The 12,650-nt window shown below is 39.5% G+C and overlaps 1 protein-coding gene across 5 annotated transcripts in view; it reads left to right on the top strand.

Moving 5' to 3' along the window:
- SATB1 (SATB homeobox 1) overlaps window positions 1-9,116 on the top strand; it is a 93,016-nt gene extending 83,900 nt beyond the window's left edge. For 4 of the 5 annotated variants that reach the window (XM_048302212.1, XM_048302222.1, XM_048302221.1 and 1 more), the window contains 3 exons: window positions 4,001-4,204; window positions 4,703-4,798; window positions 7,399-9,116. In XM_048302212.1, the coding sequence (XP_048158169.1) occupies window positions 4,001-4,204; window positions 4,703-4,798; window positions 7,399-7,881 (783 nt within the window). In that variant the 3' untranslated portion in view covers window positions 7,882-9,116. The remainder of the gene's footprint in view (window positions 1-4,000; window positions 4,205-4,702; window positions 4,799-7,398) is intronic. The other variant, XM_048302229.1, reaches the window with a different exon arrangement.
- Window positions 9,117-12,650: the final 3,534 nt, after the last annotated feature.

Genomic DNA, 12,650 nt, shown 5'->3' on the forward strand with positions numbered 1-12,650 from the left:
TTGCGCTTTTCCTGCAATAGTTTGGCAGTTCGGCTTTCACAGGTTTTTTTCCTCTAATGTCTTGTGTTTCTTTTCTAAATCCCTATCAGAAAACCAGACAGAAGACTCTTATTTATTTTAAATATCTTAGGTTTAGCATCTTTTTTTTTTTTCACCATTTTCTTGCTTACTGTAGCAAGACCTTTGCAGATGGTACTTGGTTACTTGAAAGTGCATAACAGTATTTTCTTTGTAGCAGATGGATTTAAGACTTTTAGTTCCCAATAAATGTAGGTTTACAATACATAACTTTACAGGATTTGTGTTGTATATAACAGGTTTGAACATATTATCTCAGAATTCATCTGCATGGCATTTTCAGCTTATCCAGGGCCCATGCCAGTATTTTAAGTAATAGGGAGAGCACAGTGATTGATAGCAGCTAAAGGCGTGATTTTGAATAGAAACAAAGGTTTTAGAACAGAAGGTGTCAAATTAAACTTTGTCAGTTTGAAAAGTAGTAACATCCTGAAAGTTCTCCAAACATATTTACATGTGGCTAATGTTTATATTTTGCTTTGTACTCTCTTTATATTCAGTGTAATGTTGCCTGGCAAATTTGCGCTGTTTTAAAATCAAGGTTGTTCCCAATGTCATTGAAGAGTTTTTGGGGGGTTTGCCTTTTTGCATAAATGTATCAACTTCTTTATTTTAACACTGGTTTTTTTAACAATGTACTCTATATGCTGTATAAACCGGTTGTGATCTAATCTGACTTATAAATATTTCCTTATTATTTTGCGGTCATTTCCACTTCCTGTAAGACTATAAAGACAAGGGGGAAAAAAGGAAACTAGGCAGAAATTGCTCTAGACTTAAAAAGGCTTGAAAGGACAAAAACCAGCCCTGTTACATTCACTTGTAAATTCAACTGCATTATCTGCATCAGTTCATACTTTTTAGATCAAATGGAAACAAAACTCATAAATTTTACGGAACTTAAAATTAACCATTAGAAAAGTCTGGATGATTACTTTGCCTAAATTTTATAAAAACATTTCATACTTGCTCATGTAGGTGACTTTTATGAATGAGCTTTATTTCATGTACAGAATTCTGAACCTGAAGCTGAATTAAAAACCTCTATTTTTATTTGTCTTGAACCAAAAGAAAGCATATTGGTATAAAGTTCTTACTCTCTTGTCAAAATAAGCCCCTACAGCCTCTCTTGCTGTTCATCCACTATCTCTTCTGAGAACATTGATGAGATCAACTTTCATAAATATGTTCAGAAATAAACAATGAAGACCAACAAATTGTTTCTATCCATGTAATTGTAAAAGAATTCAGTTGGTCATTTCCATGTTTTCCACCGAATGTTTCATCAGAGTGTATCTACTTCTTTAAAAATGTTCCAAGTTGAATAGAGATATTTTGGTAGAATAGCAATCTTTTCTGTGTACCCTGTCAGAGGTATCTGTCTTCATTATCTCAAAATCCCTGAAAGGCTAGCAGAGACATGTTTCAGGTTAAAATTCATCAAATAATTTTAGATAAGGAATTAGAAGTGTTATTTCAGTGCAAAAATTGAGAGAAAAATATTAGAAATACAATGTTAGCTATCAGTAGTTAATAAAAATAAGGCCTGACCCAGTAAATACAGAAACTTTCTCCCCTTACTGTCTTTTCTGTATTTCTTAGTTAACAAAAACCATTGTGAAATATGTTTAATCAGCAAAAAATGTTATTGCCTAGGAATTATATTTTCTATTGGACATTTTTTAATGATAAAGACATTTTATAATTATAAATTTTTTAATTATACTGTCTTTTTAAGAAAAAAACAAACCCTGTGAATCACGTGGTCAGCAGACAAAATATGTGCAGCTTCTAAATGCAACTTCTTTTCCAACCTGTGTGTATGCCTTAGAGAGGTGTCACTGGGGGGGACAGGTTGTCTTGTCTTTTTTTTTTTACTTTCACCAAACTGTCATGATAGCTCTGCTCTTTTTTTCACCACTATTAGAAAGAGGGCCAACAGTTTCAGTGTGAAGCAGTGCAGATGCCAGACAACCAAAGAACAATTTTTACGCTTTGGCATGGGATGGTTTGTGGCTTTGGGCTTTTTTAACTAATAATTTTATAACTGCTTTTCAGTTAAAAGATCTAGATTGGTTTCTTTTCATCATCTTCTCTCTTCCATCCCCAACAAGCTACCTCTACTTTCTGAGTGCACCACTTATAACTTACTGCAGTAAATACTGCTGTTGAGCATAATCCAGCACTCAGTATCCCCATGGATGCAAGGCGAGCAGAGAACCACAAGCAACATGTTGTTTTTGTTAGGGGCAGGGAGGGCTCGCACATTACGCTGCTAATACATTCCAGTGAGGTTCCACAGACCCTTGCCACTATCTTGAATACATGCCATATAATTCCAGCTGGGACAGGCTGAGTGTTGTGTGCTCTATGTGAAGGCATTTGGCCACATTTCCCAGTCATCTTGCTAAGCCCTGGGCCAATACCCAGCATCCTGCTTAGTGCATGGTCAAGGAATGGGGTGTGCTCCATCCCTAGGGTGTAGGGAAGCCCTTCTGCTGCCCCTGCTCTCCCCTCCCTCTGCTCCATCCCTAGCACACCTTGCAAGCACCTGGCAGATTTTGGCCCCATTTAAATTTTTGCTTTTTCAGCTCTGCTACCACCATCTCTATAACAGTTGTCATTTTGATTGTTTCTTGGGGGCATTTTCTTCTGTGTCATTTGTTCAGTTTTCCACTTATATCCAAGCAAATATACTTCAAATTTTTATACACACCTCACTAAATATTTTCATATACAATATGAATACATTAACATTATTTGTTTACTTTTACTCTTCCTGTTGTGGCAATATTTTTACACTGTATTTATTAACTGTTAGCTAAAGATATGAGTATCTTCAAGAAAATACATATCTGTATCATATCTATGTGTCTATTGTATCTGTTAGTAAACCAGTCTGGATAAACCATTAATCCACTACTGGTACATATAAAAAGGATCTAAAAGCTTCCGTAAATTTATATTATTTGTTGATTCAATAAAATGTCACATTATCTTTCCTACAGCATTAAGAAATAAAATTGCATGGACCTATTTTTGAAAACAGATCCTTGAAGCTAAAATAAAGGAAATATGCATGTTTTATACATGAAATATTTTTTTCCTAAATTTTAATATATCAGAAAATTTCTGCTGATGTACACTGTCCTAGCTAGAGGGTTTACACTCCTCTTTTAGAACTACCAGTGCACAGTTTAGAAAAAAATCCTCAATTAAATTTTAAGAAGACATAAGGAAACATTAAATTTTCTAGATTAACTCATGTCTCTTTCAGAAGCAAATTAGCAACTGCTTCAGTTGCAGGGGATTCTGTAGCCGACTTCATATTATGTATCCCAAAAATTCCTAGGCACCTTGCTGGCCTTGATGTGGAAATGGTGTAAAGGGTGTGTCAGATTCTAGAGCACATCTTCCTTCCCCCCAACCCCTAATAATCCTAATATGTAAAACTGAGAGACTGTTTTTCTCTGTATCTATGAGGACAACCTGTAAACAGTTATGTATCACTTGAAATAAGTTCACCTGCAGGGAAACCTCTTCTTGTAGCAGAAATTAAGTTATTGCTTGGCTGCATCTAGTCATAGGATTCCTGTCTTTTGAAAGGATGTTAGGGAGCTCCTTTGCTGCTGTGATTTACATTAGGCAGTCCTAGAGTCACGCAAACAAACAGCAGCACTGTGATGTGGGACGAAGGGGAAGGTGCTTTCCAAAATGCCTGTGGTTGGTAAGGGTCTGTGAAATGGCTGGGCAGCCTCTCAGTGTGTTGGTGTGTGCTTTAAGCCCAGCCTGTGCAGTGAAAGCCTTTTCGATCAGGTGAGAGCATGAGAGAATGCAGCACCTCTAAAGTACACATTTCACCCTCCTTTTGCCCCTTGCAAAGGGATGAAAAAACTAACGTTTTTCTGGTTTTATCTTCAAGGGGTGGCTCTGTGAGCTGTTACGTTGGAAAGAAGATCCTTCGCCAGAGAACAGGACCCTCTGGGAGAATCTCTCCATGATCCGAAGGTTCCTCAGTCTTCCTCAGCCTGAACGCGATGCCATTTATGAACAAGAAAGCAATGCAGTTCATCACCATGGTGACAGGCCTTCCCACATTATCCATGTGCCAGCAGAACAGATTCAGGTTAGTTTACCTTGGCCAATCCCGCAGAGCGCTAAGTAAATAAAGCTTTAAACTGAGCAAAGGAAATTAGTGTTTCTTCCCTCCTGGTCCGGCTAAATGCAGGTCTCCTGGTACAAGATAAGAGTGCGCTGCCGTCCACCACTGGAGTTCAAAGGAGACCGTGCGACCACCCACAGTTCTTGTTTCGGTTCGGTGGTTGTTTGCAGACGTGCGTGGTGGTAGTGCAGGGGCAGCTGTGTGCGGGGCAGGGCGAGCCCCGTGCTGGCTGTGCCTGGCGGGACAGGCACCAGGACCAAAAGGCAGGGGCGTGTGGCACCGGTGGCAAAGGTCTTCCCAACAGAGCAGGAGGACCTTGTTCTGCTGCTGTTTGAAAACTAAGCAAGAACCATCAGCAGTGGTGGCTCATCCTGGGTAGAAGTGAAGGAAAGGGGGTTCCTCATCCCACTTTAACCCCAGTTGAGACTGGGGTGAGTCAATATTTGTTTGTTTTTCCTTCAGAGCCCCTCTCCCACCACCCTTGGGAAAGGAGAGCATAGAGGCGCTTTCCTACCAGGCCTGCTGACCACTGGACCTTGGCTGGGTGCTGCTCCGCAGGTGAGCCGGCACAAGGGCACCATGTCAGGGAGAGAGAGGAGGGGATGCAAGACCCACATCATGAAGCTTGGAAACAGCTGCCCTCTGCTTCAGGGCAGCCCCATCAGGGCCTCAACCAGAAGCTGCACGCACCCTTTTTGCGCTGGCGCTGCCAGCCAGGAGCCGAGCTGGCTATCATGCTAAGCTGTGTAGGCCAGGTTGTCAGTGGGAACTGCTGTCTCTCTGAGCTGGTGACTCTTTAATCGCTTCTCACAAAAGGCCCAAGGTCAGCCTTGTGACTGCTCCTTCTTAAAGGGCAGATAGTACCCCATGCTTTCCCAACCTCAGCTGAGACCCTGTGTCACTTGTATTACCTATACAGAAAAATATTTACAAAGCTAGGAAGGATAGAGTTATCTTGCAGCCAGAAACAACACGAGTGTATATTAAAGATAAAGCAAACTGAATAAGACAATCCCTTAGGATATCAAGTACTAAAATAATTGTGAAAGCCTGGAAACTTGCTGTTTGATTTAGCAAAAAGAGAGAGAAAGATCTATATTAAGTAATAAAACAGCACTTGTTTGAAAATGTACATTGTTTTTAATAAAATCGCTTCTTAAGGGGATAAAAGGAGAAGCTTATGCACAGTATAAACATTCAACCACTATGCCACTTACTTAGATTTTCTTGCCTTGTTGATAAAAGTTGTGTGTTTGATCTTGTAAATATTATTCACATAAGCAGTTGCATTGTAATCTCTTAATAGGACTTGTAAGAGTAAGGATTGGGAGATTGGGCCTGAGTTTTGTCTCCACTGTTCTACATGGTAATTGTTGTAGATGCATAAATGTGTAGCTCAGATACAAGTTTTCAAACTGTATATACAAAGCCTTCAGTCTTGTAAGAATTTAATGTGCTGGGAGTAGTCTTGAATCTCTTCAGGACTGGAGCCTTGAATGGAACTGCTCACAGACCATAAAACATGAAAGGACCTGAATAGGGATGAGGAAGGAGCCCTAATTCCAGGGCATTTATGTCAGATCTTAGAATACGAAGATCACTTAAAGCAGTGGACCATAAAACATGAAAGGGCCTGAATAGGGATGAGGAAGGAGCCCTAATTCCAGGGCATTTGTGTCAGATCTTAGAATACGAAGATCACTTAAAGCAGTGGCTTCTAAACCGGTTGTAGAGATCTATGCGAAGTCTCCACAACCACAAGAGTCCCTATGAAGTGGACAGAATTATAATCCCTCCGGTATTTATACCATTTGTACAGCATTTTGTGCTTCTTAGGGCCTCAAAGAACTGCAACTGGAAGCCTGGAAACCACTACCAAAACACAAAAAATTGTTGAGGGGAGACTCACAAGGGGAAATAAAATGCAGTGATAGCAACTGCTTGTTTTGCTGTGGTTGTTTTTTAATAAGAACTGGTGGTTTGTACCATATGACAAGAAATTTGCTGATCCAAAATATCTTACTAACCAGTGCTTCCTGTGCTGTGCAGCAAAAGAATTGTCAACACAAACAGTAGCTGATATATTTACTTTTGATTTTAAACATGATCTTATAGTGTACTGTATTCTGGTGGTAGATGAGAAAAACATTTCTGTCCCTAGGGCCCAGTGCCTCACCTTTTAAGAATGTTTCTGAATCCATGCTTGCAAAACTTCATTTTAAGCTCTTGTTAATTATTTACATCATGATTTTCTTTATCTTATTCTTCTGATGTGCATATTGGCTCATTTTTATTGCCTGAGTTTTTGGAATGCAGCATGTTCCCTTCTAATAATAATAGTGCAACTTATTTAGAGCTTTGCATCTTAGTGCTTTATAAATATTAACTAAATAATCCCCAGCACAAACACAGAGGCAGGTAAATAGGTCTGCTGTTTATTTGTTGGGATACAGGCAGTGCAGACCTGCTCAGAGACCACAGGTAAGAGAGGTCAGAGCCAGAAGGGGAAATACAGATTTCCTACCTCCAGATCCCTTTGTCCTTGCTGAGGCTGGGTTTGACAGCATCACGTTAGGCGCTTCCAGCCAGCACATTCTGTCGTAATGTTTGCAAGTTTGACGAGACCTCAGTGCATGCTGAGGTCAGATCAGCAGTGAGATATTTCTGTACTTACAGAGCTAAAATGCTCTCCTTCCCCGACCCCGCAGTCCCTTCGTCTAGCTATTGCTAGAGATTTGCAGCCCTTGTTTTTGGGCAGCAGCTGCCGTTGCTGGCAGAGCTCCGGCACGTTTGCCCTCATCTGGCACTTTTCTCACTTTGCCCTTGATACAGTTTTGGCTAAGCTGGTCAAGTTAATCCTATACTGTGTCACCTACTTAGCATTTTGTCTTGTCTGCACTTGACTCATGGAGCATGTTCATTAAAATTTGTCAGCTAAGCCACACCAATGTTGTATCATCGGTGCTTTCGGTCCGACAAACCTACAGTGTTCTTTTTGTTCTTTCTTTCTTTTTTTCTTCCTTTTTGTTCTTTAAATTTGCTAAGCCTTTGTTTGTAGCTCTGCAATTTCTTCCCCCCGCTCCCTCCCCAGGATTTTCTCAGTAACAATATATGAGCAAGAATACATGTACCAAAAAATGCTGTTCTTTGTCTTGCAGCAGCAGCAGCAGCAACAGCAACAACAGCAGCAGCAACAGCAACAACAGCCAGGTCCCAGACTACCCCCAAGGCAACCGACAGTAGCATCACCAGCTGAATCTGAGGATGAAAATCGTCAGAAACCCCGACCGCGAACAAAGATTTCTGTTGAGGCCCTAGGGATCCTACAGAGTTTCATACAAGATGTAGGCCTGTATCCAGATGAAGAAGCAATCCAGACTCTCTCTGCTCAGCTTGACCTGCCCAAGTACACCATTATCAAGTTCTTTCAGAACCAGCGATATTATCTCAAGCACCATGGGAAGCTGAAGGACAATTCTGGTTTGGAGGTGGATGTTGCGGAATACAAGGAAGAAGAGCTGCTCAAGGATTTAGAAGACAGCATCCAAGACAAAAATGCAAACACGCTTTTTTCAGTTAAACTAGAAGAAGAGTTATCAGTAGAAGGGAACACAGAGATTAATGCTGAATTGAAAGACTGATCTAAAAGTATTATTTTCTTTCAACAGTGCCGCTGGTATTTACTAATGAAATGAAAATTCCATCTTGCGTTCTGTCAAAACCCTTATTATTCATTGTTTGGCCAATGAATCTTCCAAAACTTGCACAAAAGTTGAAAAAAAGGATAATGCAGACTGCACTAGATGTTTTACTCTGTTTTACAAACTGCTTCGCAGCAACAGATGAAGCGTTGAGGATTGTTTGATATTAATTTGTGTTCACTGGATACACTGTGAGTGTACCCAATAAGCATGATACCAGTGATTTTGATTCTGGAGCCTTCAGACAAGCATTACAACTTTTGTGATTTACTGTTTTTTTGTTTCTGTTTTGTTCTTGTTTTTTAATTATTACTGTAGCACTCCACACATGATCTTTGGAAACTCACATTTATTTAAAAAAATAAAATAAAAAGAGTTTGTTACTCTTGTTCTATTGTATGTTACAAAAGAACTATAGACTGTGGAATGCAGTTTAAAGATAACATATGCCAACAAATGCCTTGTATTATATGGCACTGCCGTAATTCAGATTTGTTTTCTTTTGGAAATAAAGATCACTGTATTTTTTTTTCCATTTTCATTGTTACATGGTTTTAGAGAAAATGAAAAAAGAAAATGTGAAACACAATTTAGTCCTCATTATTTATTTGTAGATCCTGCAGCATCATGTTGTAATTAATTTTTTTGGAAGTTTCCGTTAAATGTAATATTGCTTCTCTTGTTACCATACTGATTTTTTTTTCTATTTATAAATGTATTTTGATGGGCAGTAAAACAAAGTGTCTTAAAAGTTTTAAATAGAGAAAATGTGCTTTACACAGTTGCCTATAAAAAGTGCTCTATGTTATCCAAGCAATTCATACTATAAGCTTCACTCTTATTGTTGTATGCAATTTTTACTATCATGCAAATAAGCTTAGGTAAATAAAACTAATAGATCACCTTAGAAACTTATGCAATTAATGTGAAAATAATTGATGTTTGCAATGTGTCTTCCTTTGGTTTACAATCAATTTTAAAGCTACAGCTGTATAAATTTTCTGTATAAAGGTGTATTTCTTTTTTATGAGTTTATTGCTATGAAAACACCAGTTATTTTGTTACAGCTGGCTGTTTTTATAAGTGTATCACAATTTTCTTTATGCAGAAATGTTCTGACTAGGAGTGGTTATTGACTGTAACTACACAATTAAAATTGTTTGTATGGTATGATATGGCAGGGTTTGTCTGCGTATGTGTGTATCTGGGAGGAATAACTTGTTCTTAGTGCACACCATACCTTCTTGCCACCACTTTGTTCTCCTTTAAAATCACAGGCAGATTTTTTTAATGACCCGCTTAAAATTTGAATTTAGATAACATACTTCAAAAAGAAACCCAGTTTGGTTATGAAAATCATAACCTGTCTTTTCTTGGTTTAAAAACTTGCCTGCCCAACAGAGATAGGAGGATATTATTGAGTCAGAAGGCTATCAGGCATAAACATATTTACAGTTCCTGGCAGTAATGCACTTATAATGGATACAGCTGGTTTTATTTTACACTAGAATTATGCTAACACTGTTCCTTGCACTAATGTATAAACATTAAAAAAAACCATTAATAGTCATAAAGTAAATAGGAAAGATGGGCTTTGCCCATAGCAGTCCCCTCCCAAGCAAGATTATTTTTAATGATCACTAATAAGGCTCTTGATAAAGCCATAACAGTTGGTGACCTCTGAATTTATGCAAGGCTCGTGTCTAGGCTAAAGAGCAGCTAAAAGTTATGGAGTACACACTATTGTTCTCCTAGGAGAGAAATAGCTCACACTCTGTGTGACTCGGGATGGGGATTCAGCTCGGTTCTTCCAAAATGACCAAGAGTTTGCAAAACTGAACATGAGTTTCAAAGGCACAATTGACTCTTAGCAAATTTCTTCGTTTAGTTCCATTAAGTTCATTAGGAAGACACATATTAGGCAACAAGGTGTCATTCTACACATTTAGAACTGCTGCAGGTTGTCCTTTTTCTCAACGCCCTTGTGGGTCCATTGAGCAGCTCTCAGCTGCGGCACCGCTTGGCTGCTCCCAGGACTGTGTTGGGGCTGCACCATGGTTTGGGCTTGGGATCCAGTCCAGTTAAAAGAAAAAGCCTTAGTACCACTCTGGGAGGGAAATAAGCCTTAGGAGGGACACATATATGTAATTTGGCATTGCATTCCAATAAAAAGGCAGTAAAACTATGTTCTCGCTTACTTGTAATAGCTAGAAAGCTATTGATAGCCCAAAGCTATGCTGGTCACAAAAGGGCAAAATTAAGCCTAGTTCAGGGAAGTCACTGTGATCATCATTGGATTTCTTCCTTATTTCAAATGGCATTGTTGCTTTGTACAGCCATGCAGACGGAGCTAGGACTGATCCCTGTTCGCAGCCGAGGGGCAGGATACGTAGCCCAGGCAATGCAAGCTGATTTGATGGGCAGGACAATGCAGCTGGCACCCTTGGGTACACTCTGTAACTAACAATGTGTGCATATCCAAGGCAGAAGGGGAAGTGAAGGAAAGACTTTCCTGGAATATAGCTCTCTCCACACTAAACGCTAATACACACAGCCCTCTGAATACCAGAAACAGGGCAACCCTACAAAAGCATAAGAAGAAATGTTTATAAAGTAGTCTTTGATATTTTGCAAGCAATTTCATTTTAAGTTTTATGGGTGCTGAAGTAGAGGCCATGTGTGCTTGCAGATGGTTATTATAGCTGTTTCTTTTCCATTATCTTCATTGTTCTTCCTCCTACTATAGCTGAGGTTATCTTCCAAGTAGTTCAGCCTCTGTAGTCACACATTACCTGCACAGGAGTTTGAATCATTGCCTTTCTGTGTCCCAGTGGGTGGGCTGCAAGTAGAGTCTTTTAACTTGGCCTCAGTGACCAAAAGCGTTTCTGTTAAATTTTTAGCAGTGTTTTCAAAGGTGATATGGGTATTAAGGATTCCAGCTTTCTGTGAATGCAAGAGATTTGTACTGTGAGGAGTTAAGCTACAACAAGCATATGCCACCTTGACTCATGGACCAGTCAGACTACCTAGAAAATTACCTTATGTCCTTTTCTGTTCCTTAAGTTCCTTTTTCTCACCGTCTGGTGGAAACATACAAAAAAAACCAAAAAACAAACAAACAAACACACCTTTCCACTTCTGCAAAGATTAAGAAATCAGACTCGAATTCTGCAATGGAGCACAAAAATTGAGACATAAAAACAGTATTAGTTGTGAAGTTGTTAGTAAAAGTCACTGAGTAGGACTTCTCTGAGTGTATGAAATGAGTATTTCATACATACTTCGGGAAGAATGGGAAAGGAATATTACTAGAAATAGAATTTAAGCTGCAAAGAAAGCCAAATGCCTAAAAAAGAGGTAACTCAGTGCTGGGAGGGGATGACAGAACTTAGTTTTTGCTATAAAACGGAAGTATTTACCATGTTTTATGGTGTTTACCATAAAAAGTGGAGTATTTTTACTCTCTGATGATTCCCATTATTCTATATTTAACTGACAAGATTTATGTATACTAGAGTCCCCCGTGTTTGTTTTTCCAGCCCTAAAGAAACCCAATTAGGCCCCACATTCCAAGAGGTCCGTGGCCTGGGGACAGTCTCAAGCCCAAGTCACATCCTCAAGTCACTTATAGTTATAAAGACTCTATGATGCAGGGGTTTAGATTTGTGTTTTGTATAACTACTTTAAACTGGTAAGATGACCCAGCAAAAACTGTCCATGTATAGAAGTAAATTATTTCACTTACTTTTTTCTTTTCGTTGGGAAGGTGCAGCAAATGGAGAAAGGAGAAGGTTTCTCCAAACCAGTGATTTTGTTGCAATGATTTACAAAGTCAGTGCTTTGATTGTGTGCTGGGAAAGCACCAAATATTACTAAGTTCATTTGCCAAAGCAAATGCTTCATATGTTAAGAGCAGTATAAATTAGATATTATAGGGGCTCTACTAGAACATCAAGTGTTACCAATTCTGATTAACTTATTGAACTTGTGCTTTGAAGTCAGGTACATTGCAGAGACCAAAGGTATTTTGATTTTTACATAATGATTTATATTGTGCTTTGAATAACAGTCCCATAGCAAAGCAGGGATATAAATATACTCCCAGGCCTTTTTTTGCATGCAGAGGTAATTTAGGTTGGTCTCCTCACAGTGCCTTGCGTCCACACAGTCTTTTACTACAACAAATGAGCTAATAATTCAAACTGCAATAAGTGATCCTCCTTGGAGCAGGAGTAGTGCTACTTGGCAGTGAGTTTGTTTGCTTTCAGGTTCATATGGGAGCCTTCCCACCCACTCTGCTGCTGGCAGCCCTCCCACTATCTCACGCTGTATTGTTTCGTTTTGGCCTGACCCGGGCACTCTTCCTGCTCCAGGTCATCTTGGTCAAATGTCACCTCTCGTGGTTGTATGCCAACACTCAGGTATTTGTGCCACAGTTCAATATAAGGCAGCAAGGACTGTATGTGTCTGATGTCACCTACCCTTTGTCATAACCATTCACGCTGTGAGCCCTGCAGAGCTGCTTGAATAAGCCACTTGCATTGGAAAGAGAGTGACAACTGGAGCAAACCCACCAGGTGACAGGTTTCTTCTGAGCTGATGGAGTAGAGGGGGCAAGGGGATGTGCATTCCAGAGGGGAGAAAGAAGGAAGGTGCCAGAGAAGGAAGAAAGAGTCAGAAAGGTCACCATAGCTACCCTTGCATAGGGG

This window comes from Corvus hawaiiensis, chromosome 1 (genome assembly GCF_020740725.1).
Source record: "Corvus hawaiiensis isolate bCorHaw1 chromosome 1, bCorHaw1.pri.cur, whole genome shotgun sequence".
NCBI lineage: Eukaryota > Metazoa > Chordata > Aves > Passeriformes > Corvidae > Corvus > Corvus hawaiiensis.